Source organism: Ruditapes philippinarum, unplaced genomic scaffold (genome assembly GCF_026571515.1).
Source record: "Ruditapes philippinarum isolate M1 unplaced genomic scaffold, ASM2657151v2 ctg554_1_1_1_1, whole genome shotgun sequence".
NCBI classification, from domain to species: Eukaryota; Metazoa; Mollusca; class Bivalvia; order Venerida; family Veneridae; genus Ruditapes; species Ruditapes philippinarum.
Genome location: NW_026864532.1, coordinates 398,995 through 418,346, shown reverse-complemented (window position 1 = coordinate 418,346; position 19,352 = coordinate 398,995). Strand labels below are relative to the sequence as shown.

The window sequence follows — 19,352 nt, the reverse complement described above, 5'->3', positions numbered from 1 at the left end:
TATCAAGAAGATTGATAAATTGGGTCTAAATATAAACTTGAGTATACACAAATAGCCATATAAAGTGAATAGCATGGTAATTTACCAAATGAACCTTCGATTTCTGGTCTAGAGTTAATTTGAAAGTCTTGGCAATAATTAATTTTCTTTGTTTTACTGTAGAGTTTCATGAAAAACATATTGATTACAGAGTTTTCTTTGTGATTGTGATAAGACTTGACTGTTTGTATATATTATGGCCTAATGAGATCGTAATTAATGAAATCACCATTTTTTCTTTTTGGCTGTTTTGAACTTTTGAAAGAATCTTTTCCTCAATATATGTTATGATTTGTTGGTATGAGCAAGCTGTTATCAATTTATCAATTGAACTCTTCTTACAGAAGATATTCACTGAAAAGTTTTTTTTAGTATTGAAATGTTTCATATTTTGTGATTATGTTTCAATTGACACACAACTTCTCATCCGAGTTTATGACATAAACATACCACTGTAGATAGAGTGGAGGATAAATCGCCACCTTAGTGCAGTAAAGGGTTAAGTAATAGAAAGAGCACCGAAACACGAGGCTATTTGATTTGTACGAGGGGGGTAGCCCCAGAGTATAAATCAGATTGCCGAGTGTTTTGGTGTTCTTTCTCTTTTGTATCATAGTCAATCATGACAGCACGTTCCCTGTTGTCATAATATGAAACCCTTGAAAAAATTAACCAATGAACGAGCATTTGAATATGATATTTCTGCCCCTTTCCCTTTCTCTGCCGTCACAATAAGTAAACCCCAGCAAAAATGAACCAATCAACGGGCATGCTCTGGAGTGCGGATAACTGATACCTGCACTCCAGTTACCGCACTGTGCATGTATATGTATTCGATTTAACTCTGACACTTTTTCAACAGAAAGGTCCTCAAACTATGATACAACTCCTCATATAATTTAATTGGAGTTAGCCCCTTTATTATACTGTACTGAAATATAAAATGTCCTGGGCAGCACAATACCTTAATTTCGATTGCATTACTGGTATTTGAGTCCCTTTCTCTCTGGATCTTTATAATTAATAATATTGCTTATGGTGAAGAAAAGCTTCCATTACAATGCCAATTAAAATGGGAAGTAACATTACATAAAAAATGATATTCATTATTTTAATTTATTATTGAGGCCTTATTCGAATAATCAATAATGAACTTATGAATAAAAGAAGAATGTAATATCTGAGCATCACCTTTTAATGGATTACATGATTGTATATCTGAAACCTCATAATACAAATTATGCTTTTAAACATAGAATCAAATGAACTTATAGAATAGTGAACTATGAAACTGTACATTTTTCCTCATGATATTAAATAGGTTCCTTCAGTTCAAACCTTAACTCCACTGAAGCACTACCCTCTGCACCTTTAATCGTTAAAAGTTTAAAACCCCATATTTCTCTGGTCTTATTTCAGAATTTTGACTTACGAAATTCAGGATTTATTTCAAAATTGTGACCTGTGAAATGTATGGATTATTTTGAAATGAAATATGAATTTATGAAATATAGATTAACCTCCTATTGTTAGCTATATAAGACAGATTTTAGATATTAGCTATGTAGGTATTTAATATTGATCACAAAGTATACAAATGTTTTATGGGTTCCTGAACATGCTGTATATCACTAGGCTGGATTAATTAATTTGGATTGTTGACGGTATTATTTTGATAACTGTTTTCATTTGTTTTAGTGCTGAAAAGTGATAAAATGATGAAGAAAACTTTTTTTTATAAGATTCAGGCTTTATTATTTTTAAGATCTAACAGATTTCCATTCATTAGTTTTATATACAATATTTGTTAACAATCTATTTGGTAGATGATTTCTCTGCTGAGTTAGTTGTCTTTGTGTTTTCAGTTTTCCATTGTGCCTGAGTTAGTTTTCAGTTGTCTTTGTAGCTGAGTTAGTTTTCAGTTGTCTTTAAGGCTGAGTTATTGATCTGCTTTCTTTCTGACTTAGTTAGTTTTCTATTGGCTGAGTTAGTTTTCATTTGTCTTTGCAGTAGTTTTCTTTCCAGCAGAGTTAGTTTTAAGTTGTCTTTGTGGCTGAGTTAGTTGTCTGCTTTCTTTCTGACTGAGTGAGTTTTTTATGGGCTGAGTTTGTTTTCATTTGTCTTTGCAGTAGTTTTCATCCAGCAGAGTTAGTTTTCAGTTTTCTTTCCAGCAGAGTTAGTTTTCAGTTGTCTTTGTGGCTGAGTTAGTTGTCTGCTTTCTTTCTGACTGAGTTAGTTTTCTACGGACTGAGTTAGTCTTCATTTGTCTTTGCAATAGGTTTCTTTGCAGCAGAGTTAGTTTTCAGTTTTCTTTCCAACAGAGTTAGTTTTCAGTTGTCTTTGTGGCTGAGTTAGTTGTCTGCTTTCTTTCTGACTGAGTTAGTTTTCTACGGACTGAGTTAGTCTTCATTTGTCTTTGCAATAGGTTTCTTTGCAGCAGAGTTAGTTTTCAGTTTTCTTTCCAACAGAGTTAGTTTTCAGTTTTCTTTCCAACAGAGTTAGTTTTCAGTTGTCTTTGTGGCTGAGTTAGTTGTCTTTGTGGCTAAGTGGTTAAAGTAAATGACTTTCCCTACACTGCTCTAGGTTAAAATCCTGCAATTACTTATGCATTTTTTTGTTAGGAAGCTTTCAAGCTAGCTTAACAAATGTTAATGGTTCTGCTTGGGTGACTGGAAAAAAGGAGCAGATCTTGTGGTCTTGCTCCAACAATTAAAACTGGAAAGTTAACATATGAAATCTGAAACTGACCAATGTGGCATGTGGAAATGGTACTATTTTGATCAAACATTGTTTATTTTTAAGCAGCTGCATAGACTTAAAATCTCAAAATCTAACAATGGACACAATGCAGCAATAGTCTTGTACTCAAAATAAAGGTGTGGAATAGGTTAATCAATAGTTTTATTGCAGGGTTATTGTTATATATGTATGTTCATGGGGAAAAATGAATTATTGATAATGTTTTCTGTTAACTGACTGGCCGACTTTATTCATAATGTTTTATGTTGCCTTTATTGATTGCAGGAAAAAATAGGAATTAAAGGTGTTATCTGTAATTCTGCAAATGTAGGTTTTTCCGAGTGTAGATTTAATAATAAATTGATTGAATGAGTTGAATAAAGTTATACTATCCGAGCCTTTGGCGAGCATAATATTGTTTTATTCAACAAGTTCAAGAAATTAAGTATTGAATCTACAGGAATATAATATTTTAATTATCAGTACAGTTTACAGCTAAAAAAAGTAATTTATCATTGATGTGCCTATGGTGTAACGCCAACATATCAGCATGTATTAATGCTTTGTTTGTATTAACACGAATGACGTCACATCAAAATGTTATAACACTAGTGTAATATCATTTTATTACACTCCTGCACCTTGGTTTATGTGATAAATATATAATATTACCTACATGCATTTATAACAATCACCAGTTGATCCTGTTAATATAGGATCAATTAAACGATTTCTGCAACAAGTTCTCTGGGGGCGATTATTAAAATATACTACAGGATATATGCCATACAGTAATATATAACATTGGCACTAATAATTGATTAAAACACCATTAATAGCATAAAACACGAATGAATAACATAAAACAGACTATCGCAGTGTTGTGTAAACAAAATGATTTCCCTGGCAGGCACGAGTGATCTGTTATTTCTACTGTAATTATTCCGCTGGGTCGATGTCGTTTCTATAAGCATCTAGGAACACATTTATGATTTATCCAATGATTCTAATATCTCTCCTCTTGTTTAATGCAAGAGAAGAGTGTCTGTGAGGTTAAATCACTGTATAATATCAAAACACAAGGGAAAAAACCCGAAGGATTACACATATAAAAGAATTGGTTAATTTAAAATCATTTTAACACAATTTCAGGTGATGCTTTGATTTGTTTATTTAAAGGTAATTAACATTTTTTAGAAGCATGACAAACTGTAGCCTAATTAATTCAGCATGAACAGTTTGATCCATTTTACAGACTGTTTTATTTGTATACTGTTAAGGAAAAAGACATTGTTATTCAAAAAGACATCACCTTTCAAAAAATATCTCAAATTGTCTCTTTTTGGCAAGTCTTATTAGTTGGACTAGACAAACAAGAGATGTACTGAGAAGAAAAAAGCATTAATCATTTGATTTTTATACCCCCACAAATGAAGTTTATAGGAGTTAGCTTGTCAGTTGGTTTGTCCATCTGTTAGTCGGTCTCCCTCATGGTTTCCGGACGATAACTAGTTTTGTCTAGAAGTATACGTACCCTAGTTCCTTCATGTACAATATAAAAAAATGAAATTCACTGATCATGTTTTTGGTTCATTTATCATTTTGTGGTCTAAAATAAGTATTAAATAAAGTGTTTTACTGATTTCTTTTTCAGATCTGAGTGTTAAAAGTAGAAACCATCATTCCAGAACAATGGAGGAGGAGTTGACATGCCCTGTATGTCTAGAACTGTTTGCTGATCCACTTCTACTGCCTTGTTCACACAGTATCTGTAAAAAATGTCTTCAGGATATTGTTGATAACAGATACAAATCAGGAAAAGATGGTAATAACTCTTTTATTGTGATGGTTTTGCTGCCCAAATCAAGTGTTTTTGTTTAGTTTTAAGCAGCACCAATATTGTTAAGGTCATTTGCCAATTGATATACCAAGTTGGCTACCATATTTACATTGCCTTAAAAGAAGGCTTCCATAATACTGTTAATAGATGGTTAATTAATCTGATATTCACAAATTAAGTGGCATTTCTATTTTCACTATCTGTTTCTTAATGCTTTTGAAAACATGAAGATATTTATGTGCACCTGTTAATTTGAAATTGGTTTATAATATAAAATTTATTTTAGTTCAATTGTGTAGGAAGCTATAGGCTTATAGGCACCTTTTTGAATCAGTTCCTGGAACCAACCATTACTAAGCAATGAATGTAAAGTTTCCTGCTCAAGAAAACAACGGCTTGCCTCTGGATTTGAACCACACATCTAGCGATCTTTAGTCAGATGTGCTAACCACACGACCATGCCGCCACCATGAATTTAAAAAAAACGTGCTATCAACTTAGATGTAAACAATGTACAATGATGTTTTTTACTTTTCATACAATTTAAAGCATGAGTAAAATAGTAAAGTGATTCTTGAACAGACTTCAAACCTAAGAAAAATACATTTATTGTTTAAGATAATTGACAAGTACCTTAGTTCAAGCATTAGATCTGACAGTCTTTGTCCAACCCATATCAGCCAAGGGAAACATGAATTTTAAAGGGACTCCACTGAGGTTTCTTAAAATAAGTGGACTGGAAATATTTTCCCTATATTTGTGTACTTTTTGATGTATGTCTTAATATAGACCAATACCTTTTGGTCAAATTTTCAGATCATTCCCTCTCCCCTGTTTTTACTGAATCATTATTTTTATTTTTCAAAATAACCCAAGAATGAAAAGCATTGCAATCACACGAAAAATCGATTTAATTCTGAGCATACTTCTTTATTATCCTTAGCAGATTTTTCCATTTTAACTGCTCCACTTGATTTATGTAAGAATTTTAGAATTTATGTTTTTTAGGCATTTTGACCACAGTGGAGCTCCTTTAATGTATGAAGCATATAGTTTGTGGTATTGAAGTTTTTGTATGATATTTCAGGGCTTGATTGTCCGTCATGTAGGAAATCTCATCCAGTCAGCAGAACAAAAGTGGGAAAACTTCCGCGGAATTTAGCACTTGAAAATATAGTGTTCCGATACCAGGAAATACAGAGTCAGAGCATGACTAGGTCACGTAAAAGTCTTGACCTCACTCTCGATTTCCAATCTCTTGCTTCTCTTGCTTCTCCTAGTCAGTGCGCAAGTCCACTTTCACCAGACGTTGATAACATTGTTTTTAGTGACGATTTATTAGAATCGTGTGGACTGTGCGAGGAAAATTCATGTAGAAAAGCATCATGGTATTGTGAACAATGCTGCGTCGCCTATTGCCAGTCGTGCCTTGAAAACTTTCATCCAAAACGTGGGCCGTTAGCTCATCATAAGTTTAGAAATCCAGTTAAAGACAGTTCGTCAGAGAAACAGGCATATTGTTGCGATCACAAGGCGGAGGTGGCGGCAATATTTTGTGATAAATGCCAACTTTTAGTGTGTCATCTGTGTGTATGTGAAGGGGTCGGCAAACACTCACAACATAAGATCCTGTCTCTAGATACAGCATTAGTTCAAACCAAGGTAGATATAGATATTACTTAGTAATTTAATTGTTTGTGAAGTTTCGTTAGGGATGAGTGACACAATATTAAGAATGGTAAAACTTGTACTTTGTTTCTAGCTTAAAGGCCCATTATGCCTCAGAATGCTATCATTTTCATTTCTCAAAAACTTTTTATTTTTGGTATCTTGTTACACTTTCCAAAAAAATACTCACTTGCCACATAGATGAGTCATCTTTTATTTCTTTTGCTCTGTTGGCAATGAGTATAATCATAGTGAATGAGTATTTTGTATGCAAGTCAAAAAACTACTTTTACCTGTTTTACATTTTGCTACCTTGTTACTGCATATTCAGCTTAACTTTCAGTTGTTAAACATCTTATATAATCTAAAATCATTATTAAAACATTATTAAACATATTTTTGACATTCTTTAAAAAAAAAAAAAGGTATGGATTTCTGAGGCATACATGTGCCTTTAAGCAATCAAAGAAATTATCAGGATGCCTATACAAGCACTGTTTATATAAAAAGGCACCCTTCATTGGCTATTTATGGTATATTTTAGCAATTCTCATGATAATACACAGCATTTTAAGGGATTCAAAGAAACCAGCCATGAAAACATAATTGGAGGGCCTCTGCTGACCTCAAATTTATTACCTCCCTCCAAAAAAAAAGAAGCAAGAAGCAATGATCCCAATCACACCCAAGTTCAAACATGAGTATATTGCCTTGAGGATAAGCATAATAAAATCATATTTTCATGGTCAGGTAAACTCTAAAACAAGATAATATTTAGATCAAAAGGCTGTTTATTGCTTATATATCTATATTTTCACTCTTTTATTTGATCTTCTAAGTAAAAAGCATGATATTCAGTTTTGGTTGAATGGAACAAAACATAATTTAACTCTCAAGGTGGTATCAGGTTAGTTTAGTTTATACAAATTTATTTTAGTTTGAATGTGTTGGAAGCTATATAAGCTTATTGAAACACATTCAGATCCGTTCCTGGAACCAACTGTTACTAAACAATGAGAGTAAAGTTTCTTACTGCCCTCAAGGTGGTATTAACAATGATTCTAGCTTGTGTTACTGATGTTGAGCAAAGTCAGCCTGTATATATTCATCTGCTGAAACTAAAATGAATACTTATTTTGCCATGAAAAGGTTACTTATTGCTTTCAAGTGGTGGCACACTTTCCAATGGATATTTTCTATTTGAACTATTTTCTAAACATTTCATGAAGGTTTGGAACTTATGAAACTTTCAATGAATCACATCTTTACCTTAACCGCAGCAGCTTTATAATCTTGATACAGTTAGCTAAAATTCAAGTAAGGAACAAAAATTTTTGGATTTCATGACCGAAAATTGAAAATGGGTTCAACTCACTTGGAGCAGTACCTCTAGACGCTTGCAGAAATCATGATCATGAAGTAGAAAAATATTGTTTTTTTTTCACTGATTCTTTCATATTTTATCTATTTTTGCATATAAATCATGTGAAGAGATGAATTATATGTCTTAAAATGCATTTGGGTGGGTAAAAAGGCAAGATTTTAGCATTTGATAATTCAAGAGACTTGTCACTCTGGTGTATACCGGCATATGGTATTTAGTGTGGTACTCCAACACTTTTTTTAGTCTCACTCCTTGTGAAAATTGACTTGACATAGTAAAAGTCTCACATACAGGTACTCATCACTTTGATCCTAATATAATTACAGCACAGGAAATGCTTTTAACATGTATATGTTAAAAGGACTTTAAATGGATAAACAGGTTACAGTGTCTGTGAAATCTTAAATTTTGATGAGAGGGAGATGGTTGCTCTGATAATAAGAGATATTCACACATATCCCATTTACAAAGTCAACAAATAAGAGCCTTGTGGCAGTATATGATTCATACAAAAGCTTTCTTTTAAATGCCCATTATGTCCCAGAAGTGCTTTTATTTTTATTTCTCAAAAACTTTTTCGTTTTTGATGTTGTCACCCAGGGATGTCACTAAAAGGGGGCTGGAGGCCAAAATGACCATCTCAAATCCATTTATAATGGCCCACCTCAAAACTCATTGTTTTATATGATGAAATTTATAATGACTACCTCAAATTAAAAAAAAAGCTTCTCAAAAAAATCTTATTGCAACACTGTTGTGTTATAAATTCCGAAAGTTACTCAATGGACACTTTTCTAAACCATCATTTGCTTATAAATATAGTTAAAGTGATTTAGTATTTGATATGGAAGTCAAAATACTACAATGTTTCTGGATAAGGAAAACTATATTATTTATGAGGTAAAATGTGCCTTTTAAATAGTTCATATGTTGTCACATGTTATTACAGGAGACAGTATCGGGTACAAAAGAAAAACTTGACAGTATGATTGCAACATTATCTGAACAAAGTGCTAAGATGAATGAGATTACAGAGGACATTGAGGTAATGTTTTAGTTTATTCATATTCCATTTAGATTAATTGTGATAAGAGCTGATGTATGGTCAGAAACCACTTTTTTATTGAATTTTGTCAAGTCTAACAGAAACAATTCACTTTTTTGTTAATTCCTTTTTAATTTGTAAAATTTCATTTGAACAACCTGTCTTATGAAGGCGGAAATCAATGTGGTAAAAGACCTTAAGGTCTGGGCTATATAAAATTTTCTTAAATCTCAGGTATGTTATTGCAGAATGTACCCTGACTAATGAAAATTTTGAGACATAACTCCAAAAAGTTTTATATCTGCAAGACCATTCCTGTTTTTCTCATAGTTTACAGTAACTTGATTTTCTATTTGGTAACATATAGCAACTGTCCTAAATTGTGTTGGTGGGTCGTGAAAGCAACACAAACCATTTATAACAACAGAACAGCAAATCTGTATGGTAAAATGATATATTTCTATTATCATTTCAGAATATCCATACTCAGGCTAGTCACAAAATAGATTTACAGTATCAACGTTTGATAGATGATCTAACATCAAGTTTACGCCAACACCGTCATGCCACTCTTCATCGTCTTTCAGAGAGCAAGTCCAAAATCCTTGCCAAACTTAGGACCCAGATTGAAGAAAATAGGTCTAAAATTATACCTTTATTTTGTATATTTCTGCATATAATATTTTTATCTTATGCGATACTTTGGTTTTTGTTAAACTACTGACTTCGTACACATTGTAATTTCCATCACCAAAGACTCCGACTTATATAGGTTCTGCACTGGGCAAATTCATAGCCCAATTGTGCATCACTTCATAAAAAAAGAGTATCAATCCAGAGAATTTTGTTGTCATGAAATCTCTTGTTTACCAACAATTAATCAATAATTTTCCAATTATTTACCATTCATTTACTGTTATAGACAACAGATGAAAACCATGGAAAATCTAATGGAATCTAGTAAGAAGTTATTGGATGAGGACCATACCAAAGGTTTACTGATGAGAGCAGCGGATGTGGCGCCACTTGTACAGAAACAGGAAGCTGTAGCTGACAGGTATGACGCAGATTTATCTCGGGATTTAACTCACTATAGTGTTTGAGCAGTAACTCTTAAGGCTTGCAAAAATCATGATCACATAGTAGAATAATATTGCTTTTTTTTCGCCGATTCGTACATTTTTCATTCAGTATCATATATAAATTGGTGTAAACAGATGAATTAGATATCTTAGATTGGTAAAAAGGCTAGATTTTAGCATTTAATTATTCAAGCGCCTTGTCTGGTATATATCGAAATACGGTTTCTCTCATGCTCCAACACAATTTTTTAAGTCTCACTCTTTATGTAGTGCTTATGGAGAATGTATTAGAAATATATGCAAAAAATCTAGGAAATGAACATTTTACTCGCCTTTGGAAATTTGAAAATATTTTTATGATACAAACAACCACAAAAGTTGTAAAAAGTCTTTTTTCTAAGAGAAAATAAAAAGGTTCTTTGATGTTGTTAAGATGAAAAATTTAAAAACATTTATTCCAATCTCTTTTTCTTTAAATTAACCTGAAAAGATGTGTCTGTGCATTTTGTTTAAGTAAACACTTTATTAATAAATTACCTTATATCACCAAAATTCTTTTGTATGCACATAACACGGATATTATTAGGTTGTTGTGTCTGTTTATTTGATGTGTGAAAATTATCAGAATATTCTCAGACAATTTATTTGGATTGTGTCCTTGAATACTGATATGAAATTATTGTTCAAACATACTTTACTCGTAAATAGTGGATACTGAATGAGTGTAAGTTCAAAACTGAATTTATTGAACAAGTTGAATAAAATTATATTATACAGGCCTCTGGCAAGCATAATATTATTTTATTCAACAAGTTCAGTAAAGTCAGTAATGAACCTACACCCATATTACATAAATATTTATCACATACCTAAGATTAAGACAGTTTTAAGTGAAAAGAATCCTTTTTTTATTGCACTGCCTATAATGTAAAGTTAATGTTTAGCATGTCTTTACACTATGTTTGTATACTGTAAATGAGGTTAGGTCAAAATATATGCACAGCTGAGCAATACCATTTTTACAGAGTAGGAAAAGCGGCACGATTTTGTGATAAAGCAATACAATGTATTTTAGTTTGAAAGCATCATCAACAAAATCTTACTTTTTGTTTTATGGATTTTCTATCCTGCTATTTAAGGTTTCATTGCCTGCCTGAGATTATATATGTTCTAAATTATGGCTTTAATAATTCAGGTTACACACCAGCAAGCAGGTTTTCCAGGAACTGATGTCGGACAAGATGGCGCAACAGGATATGAAACAAGCTGTCGCCACATTCAAATCTTCCTCCTTGTCTTGTCTGAAGAGTATGCTAGGTATATATATGAGCCGCGTCACGACAAAACCAACATAATGTATTTGCGCCCAGCATGGATCCAGACCAGCCTGCGCATCCGCGCAGTCTGATCAGGATCCATGCTGTTCGCTTACAAACCCTATTAGTAGAGAATTTGATAGCGAACAGCAGGGATCCTGATCAGACTGCACGGCTCAATTATTTATATAGATAATAAACTTGTGATGATAATATTTTTATTGGCTTGTCATCTATACACACTGCCGCTGCAAAAGTGTGTATTGATTTTTTATTGTGATCAAATTTTAAGCAATTAAGGAGTATTATAAATTGGTTATAAAGACTTTTGCTGGGTTATATGGCCATATATAAATGGTGTTTTACCATATAACACTCACTAGTAGCTAGTGTTATATAAGCTTACAGCTATTTATACTGTATGTTGTAACTTGTCAAAAGGGACTTGGTCGAATAGTTTGAAGCCACTGACTACAAATCACATTGCCCTCACTGCTGTGGGTTCAAATCACATTAGGAACTTTGGATTCTTTAATGTCAGGAAGCTTTATACAGATGATCAGTGGTTTTACTAAGGTGCCCACTTATGCCTCGATGTGAAATAGGGTGATTCTTTAGTTGTGCATTATATACATGTATAAAATGCTTTATAAGTTTTAGTTATTCCAAAGATTCTTTATAATATTAGTTATAAAGATTTTTTTGACAGACTATACAGCCCTTTACATGTTTAAATGGTTATATTGCAAACAGCTGTTTAAATATAGCATTATAACCTGTCAGGAATATTTATAATGAATTTATACTACAGCAAACTTCCTTTTTAGAGAAAAAAAAAAGAGATTTCTTTATACAGTAGCAGCCGTGTATATAAAACTGTATAAACATCATGATTATCCAATAAAAAGCAATGTTACAAACATGCAGTTATAGTATTATAAGCATCGTTTATTGTGCATGTGACGTATATTTGCTTAATAATGAATAAGTCTGTGACATTTAATTTTTATGACTTTTTCTCAACAGTTGATGAAGCTGATTTATGTCAAAGTATTATTCCGGTTATAAAATCACCGGCTTCACCAGGCAAGGATACTCCGCGGGTTGGCAACAAATGTTTAACTACATGGGGCTTCAATTCCTCGAGTTTTACAGCGGAACCCCTAACATTCAATGCCATGTGGTCAGTAACAGTGGAAAAGAATGCAAGTCAGATGGGTGATTTGAAAAACGGTTATATATTTGGTGTAGGAATCTCGTTTGGTAAACTTAGTTTAAAGGATCAAGTTGGTATGAACAGTTTATCCCATGGGATAGTTTGCACTGGAGGAAATCTTGTGTACTTGCATAATGGTAAAATAGAACAGCTTATGCCATTGGATGGTTTGCCTTTATCTGTGACAATCTACTGTACAATTGACCAATCGGAAGGCATTTTACTTGCATATACTATCACAGATGCAACATGGGGTGACACTCTTCATGGGAAGAAAATTCTAATTGACCAATTTTCAAGGAAAGAAGTATATCCTGTATTTACAGTCAGTCAAAGGGTGAAGATGCAATTTCCAACCTATGTATAAGTGCAATGTGTTCCTAAATTTTTTTCTTCAATTTAAAGTTGAACTTTTTTATTGTGTGGCTGAAACCATTCATTATTCTGAAAATGTGATCATCTCATTCCATAATATATCACTATAAAGATACTGTTCAATGAAACAATTTATGTTTCAACATAATTTAAGCTTTATTATTCCATATACCTTACAATGTAAAGTCAATACTCAATACCCATTAATCAAGAAACTCTAAAAAATTAAATACATGCATATCAGTTAGAAAAATGCTGATTTTCATGTAAAGGGAGACAATTCAATTTCATGTCAAAGTCTTTATAATAAGTAAGCACATCTGATTTATGATATAATATTAAACTGATATAATAATATTATGATATAATATTAATATTTTTTGAACTTCTTTTATTTAATCTAATATTACTTTTTATTTAACTACTTGTATTTTCTGAAATTTTCAGAAAGCACTCACTGTTTAAGTTGTACTAAGCATTCTATATAATTTTAATAATATATAGTAATATTGAATTGTTAGTTTTCCCCTATATACAGTAATCAATGACGACATTGTATTACTATAAGTTTTTTTTCAATATTTAACAACCTATTGCATACTTTAGAGAGAAAAAAAAACAAGAATATATTAGACATTTTAAATATTCTAGGCAGGTTATATTAAATCTTGTTTAACTAAGCACTGAGAAAAGTTGAGCACGCTGTCCTACCAACAGCTCTTGCTTACTTTGAAAAATCATCATGTTGAAATAGATGATAATTTTTTTAGAAGCAAAACAAGATATTTCTCAAATCAGAATAATCACAGTGTTTTATTTTCAAATCATCAAATAATATACGTGCATACTTAAAATTTGCTTTGTCACAATATCACATTCTTTGGTTTCAGAAAAAAAGTACATATGAGAATCACCTATGGTGCTAATCAAATGTACCGATAATATAATTTGCTTTATTTATTTGTTATTTTTCTTTGGCAACATTGCCGATGCTTATATACATTTGTAGTATATAAATATCAGTTAGTATTCATGAATCAAACAGCATTAAAATTAGAAAATGTTGATAGGACTCGTTATTTGTTTAATTTTTTTTTTTTTGTAAATGTATGTAAAGTCATTGTTACAGAAAACAACTGCAGCCATCACTTAATTGTATTATTCAATCAAATAGTACTAGTATGTTTCATAAAAGTGACATTCATTGTCAAGTTGATCTAAATTGACCATATACAATGTATCTAAAAAATTTGACTGATAAAATGGTGATTGACCATTAGTTGATATTGGAAAATGTTTATGATACAATATAAATCTGCCTAAAATATAAAAAGACTGTCCCACTCCTTATAAACTGAACATTACAAGTAAAGTCTTCTGATGAATTTACAGAAATTTCCTTTGGCCATGTAAGTTATTAATCGTTTATGAGAAGTAAATTATTAAATGCAAAGGAATTATGGCAATATGAAAACTTATTTTGACTTTCACCTGTTCCCTCACTATATATACATGTACCATTGAATGGGCATAATGTCACTTTATTGTTTACATTAAAGCAGCATGCCTCCAGTTGCATACCAATTTTCATGAAAATTTTGAAAAGGTATTTAAAAGTGAAATATTGTGAAGTAACCAAAAGAAAGCAATTTACACATAATAAATGGCACTTCCAAAACACGTTAACTATCAAAAAAGGGTCAAAATATGCAGAGATAACCCTTACTGCGTTAGTAACGCAGTAGAAATACAGTTAAAAATACTGAAAAATCGGTCATTAATCACAAATAACATGTAAATTATTACCTGAATCTTAAATATTTTTACTTTTCCTAACTTATTAGTATCTTTTACCCATATTTGATATTGTAGAAATAGTTTTGCTCATCTGGAGGCGTGTAGCTTTAGCATGTAAATATTGCTGAATAATTTTATGAAACCAAACATCATTGTTTTTTTGCCACAGATTTTGGGCAGATCCATGCAGTTTGAGCAGGCTCCAAACAGTTGACTGAATAACTTTAATCATTGATAATGGACTGGTCCAAAATGGAAGTAGGGCAAGTCCATTTTAAATGAACAGGTAAACAAAGGAATAAGGGCAAGTCCATTTTAAAAAGGATGAACAGGTTAAGAATAATAGTACCTAGGTAAATCATGTTATCATTTTGTATTATTGCATGTAGATCCATTTCGTTTATTTATAAAATGGCATTTATAACTTATTGTGAATAAATTAAACTTATAAACATTTTGAAAGTGTTTTATTCATTTGTTTTAAAACAATTAAAATATATTAGAAACATATTGATGTTTTTAATCATGGCTTGAATTATTCAGGATCACACAAGCTGAAGGTTTTAAAAATTTTTTTTAAAAAAAAAACCAAAATTTTAAAAAACCCCCTTTTAAAAAACCAAAAATTTTTCCCCTTTTTTTTAAAAATTTTTTTTTTTAATTTTTTTAATTTTAAAAAATTTTTTTTTTTAAAAATTTAAAAAAATTTAAATTTTTTTTTTAAAAAAAAAACCCCCCAAAAATAAAAACCAAAAAATTTTTTTTTAATTTTTTTTTTCCCCCCCCAAAAATTTTAGTTTTTAAAGGTTTAAAAAATTTTTAAAAAAATTTGGGAAAAAAAAATTTAAAAAAAAATTTGGAAAAAAAAGAAACGAAACCCAAAAAAAATTTTAAAAAAAAAAAAATTTTTTTAAAAAAAAAAGGGAAAAAATTTTGAAAAAGGTTTTTTTTTCATAACCCGGGAAAAAAAAATTTTTTTAAAAATTTGGGCCCCCGGCCCCCTTTTTTTTAAAAAAATTTTTTCCCTTTTTTTTTGGGGGGAAAAAAAAAGGGGGAAAATTTTTTTTTTAAAAAAAAAAAAATTTTAAAATTTTTTTTGGGGGGAAAAAAAAAATTTTTTAAAAAAAATTTTTTTTTTTTTATTTTTTTTTTTTTTTTTATTTTTAAAAATTTTAAAAAATTTTAATTAAAAAAAAAATTTTTTAAAATTTTTTAAAATTTTTTTTTTTAAAAAAAAATTAAACATTTAAAATTTTTTTAAAAAAAAACATAACCAATTTGGGAAAAAAAAAAAAACCCCCCGGGAAAAAATTTTTTTCCCCCAAAAAAAAATTTAAAAAAAAAAATTTTAAAAAAAAAATTTTCCCAAAAAAAAAATTTTTTAAAAAAATTTTCCTTTTTTTTTAAAAATTTTTTAAAAAATTAAAAAAAAAAAAATTTTTTTCCCCAAAACCCCTTTCCCAAAAATTTTTTTTTTTCAAAAAAAATTTTTAAAAAAAATTTTTTTTTTAAAAAAAAATTTTTTTTTTAATTTTTTTTTTTAAAAAAAAAAATTTTTTTTTTTTTTTCCCCCAAAATTTGTTTTTCCACCCGGCCCAAAATTTTTTTTCCCCCATTTTTGGGGAACCCCCCAAAAAAAATAAATTTTTGGAAAAAAAAAATTTTAAATTTTTTAATTTTAATTTAAAAAAAAAAAAAACCAAAAAAAAACCCAAAAAAAATAAAAAAATTTTTTAATTAAAAAAAAAAAAATTTTTTTTTAAAAAAGGGGGAAAAATTTCCAAAAAAAATTTTAAAATTTTTTAAAAGAAAAAAAAAACCCCCCCAAAAATAATATTTAAATTTAAAAAAATTTACGTTTATATACGAACTATAAGTTGTGCAATATCGGGGTGAGCCGTAGCATGGTGGATAATCTTGATCTTACTTCAACTGAGACTAAAGCAGCTTGATCTCTGCCGTCGGAAAAGCTTCGGTTGGACCGTCGGTAGAACCACTGTGCTAATTCGACACTCATCCTTTTATCGTTTTTGCAAATGGAACTGAATATGTGGGACAAAACTTATCTCCGTTTACAAAACAGTCTATATTTTCTTAAAATTTCTTTCGCTCACGAGTTCGAGCCTTATATAAAAATTAGAGAAAATTCTCCTCTTTTTTATTTTTTTATTCATTCAATTTTTTTTTATTCATTGAGTGATGTGGGGATTAATGAATTCAAAGAAAACTTGTGCATTCAACAAATGAAACTAATCATAAATAAGTTTTCTGAAGTAAATTTTCAGCATCAAAACAACTAAATAATAGAAGATGAAAACTTGTTAAATAACAAAACCACAACATGTATATGCAGCATAGGCATGAGTCTTTCAAAGACTTCTAGATACAAATCAACAGAAATATTTCTTCCAACACTAACCGTTTGGGTCAAACTATATGCTATTAATTTTCTCATAGACTTACTCTTGCAAGGAATACTATAGCTCAAATTCATACCATAAAAAATTTATGTTAAAGATGTGTTTTTACTTTAACATTTATATGCCTGACAATTAAGTTTCATTTCGTTATTAAGAGTTGAACACCAATTTCTTTTCGTAAAATGCCTTCAAACAGCATTACATCATAACAGTGAAATTCTATGCTGATCACTGGACTAACATACACTTTTTAAAACCTAATTCTGCAAATGAAAATTGCCTCTACACGCGCTTCAAATATTCCATGTTTTTCAAAAAACGATGTAGTGTTGATATATAAAATATTTTTGATATTAATAAACATCACATTTTCGTCCAATCACCTTATGTCACATTGACTCTTACGGTTTTTCCTGCACTGTTTCTTTCAGCCAATCGTAGACCAATGCAGTAATCTACCTGTAATAACCTGTATAAATATTTCTTTTCTTTTTTAAAAAGTAAAATGTTATACTCTAAATTTTCTGATGATAAATAAAAAGTGATCGTAATGCAAGGGACAATTATATCCTTGGCCCGGTCTTTAGTCTGTATCTTTCTATGATGGCCATATAAATCGCAAATTTGCCAGGAATAAGTGAAATGTATGTTTAATATATGTGTAATCTTTAACTAAGAACCAAACAGAAATGACATCGGCCAGTACATACATGTATTTCAAGAATCATTCAGAAAAGTACATGCACTTTGTAAAAAGTGCATTCAATATCTCTCAATAAAGGGATTAAAAATGCATTAACGTATGTATTTCCGTAAACACACCGTTAAAACGTAACAATTGCATCACCATCTCAACTATCGATCATAACTAAATTTAGATCATATCTAAATTTAGAAAAAATATTACGTTTATATACGAACTAAAAGTTGTGCAATATCGGGGTGAGCCGTAGCATGGTGGATAATCTTGATCTTACTTCAACTGAGACTAAAGCAGCTTGATCTCTGCCGTCGGAAAAGCTTCGGTTGGACCGTCGGTAGAACCACTGTGCTAATTCGACACTCATCCTTTTATCTTTTTTTTGCAAATGGAACTGAATATGTGGGACAAAATCTTATCTCCGTTTACAAAACAGTCTATATTTTCTTAACATGTCTGTCGCTCACGGGTTCGAGCCTTATATAAAAATTAGAAAAAAATCTCCTCTTTTTTATTTTTTTTTATTCATTCATTTATTTTTTTTATTCATCGAGTGATGTGGGGATTAATAAATTCAAAGAAAACTTGTGCATTCAACAAATGAAAATAATCATAAATAAGTTTTCTGAAGTAAATTTTTAGCATCAAAACAACTAAATAATAGGAGATGAAAACTTGTTAAATAAAAAAACCAACAACATGTATATAGCATGAGTTGTCCAAATTTTTCTAGATACGAATCATTAGGAATATTTCTTCCATAACACTAACCGTTTGGGTCATACTGTGCTATTAATTTTCTCATAGACTTACCTTGCAAGAAATACTATAACTCAAATTCATACCATAAAGTATTTATGACAAAGATAATTGTTTACTTTAACATTTATATGCCTGAAAATAAAGTTTCATTTCGTTATTTAGAGTTGACTTCATAAAATGCCTCCAAACAGCATTGAAATTCTGTGCTGATCACTGGACTAACATACACTTTAAAACCTAATTCTGCAAATGAAAATTGCCTCTACACGCGTTTCAAATATTCCATGTTTGTCAAAAAACGATGTAGTGTTGATATATAAAATATTTTTGATATTAATAAACATCACATTTTCGTCCAATCACCTTATGTCACATTGACTCTTAAGGTTTTTCCTGCACTTTTTCTTTCAGCCAATCGTCGACCAATGCAGTAATCTACCTGTAATTACCTGCATAAATATTTCTTTTCTTTTTTTAAAAAGTAAAATGTTATAGTCTAAATTGTCTGATGATCAATAAAAAGTGATCGTAATGCAAGAAAAAATCATATCCTTGGCCCGGTCTTTAGTCTGTATCTTTCTATTATGGCCATATATATGACATTACGAAGTCGCGAATTTGCTAGGAATAAGTGAAATGTATGTTTAATATATGTGTAATCTTTAACATAGAACCAAACAGAAACGACATCGGCCAGTACATACATGTATTTCAAGGACCATTCAGAAAAGTACATGCACTTTGTAAAAAGTGCATTCAGTATCTCTCAATAAAGGGATTAAAATGCATTTAACGTATGTATTTCCGTAAACACACCGTTAAAACGTAACAATTGCATCACCATCTCAACTATCGATCATAACTAAATTTAGATCATATCTAAATTTAGAAACAATATTACGTTTATATACGAACTATAAGTTGTGCAATATCGGGGTGAGCCGTAGCATGGTGGATAATCTTGATCTT

General features: G+C 30.5%; 1 protein-coding gene across 4 annotated transcripts in view; it reads left to right on the top strand.

The window, feature by feature from the left end:
* The window catches only part of LOC132725975 (probable E3 ubiquitin-protein ligase MID2), a 33,380-nt gene extending 18,417 nt beyond the window's left edge, over nucleotides 1-14,963 (top strand). For 3 of the 4 annotated variants that reach the window (XM_060711205.1, XM_060711204.1, XM_060711203.1), the window contains 7 exons: nucleotides 4,433-4,603; nucleotides 5,706-6,280; nucleotides 8,620-8,715; nucleotides 9,191-9,354; nucleotides 9,638-9,772; nucleotides 10,993-11,114; nucleotides 12,140-14,963. In XM_060711205.1, the coding sequence (XP_060567188.1) occupies nucleotides 4,471-4,603; nucleotides 5,706-6,280; nucleotides 8,620-8,715; nucleotides 9,191-9,354; nucleotides 9,638-9,772; nucleotides 10,993-11,114; nucleotides 12,140-12,696 (1,782 nt within the window). In that variant the 5' untranslated portion in view covers nucleotides 4,433-4,470 and the 3' untranslated portion in view covers nucleotides 12,697-14,963. Of the gene's footprint in view, nucleotides 1-1,606; nucleotides 1,704-4,432; nucleotides 4,604-5,705; nucleotides 6,281-8,619; nucleotides 8,716-9,190; nucleotides 9,355-9,637; nucleotides 9,773-10,992; nucleotides 11,115-12,139 lie in introns of those variants that run through there. The other variant, XM_060711206.1, reaches the window with a different exon arrangement.
* The last annotated feature ends 4,389 nt before the right edge of the window (nucleotides 14,964-19,352 follow it).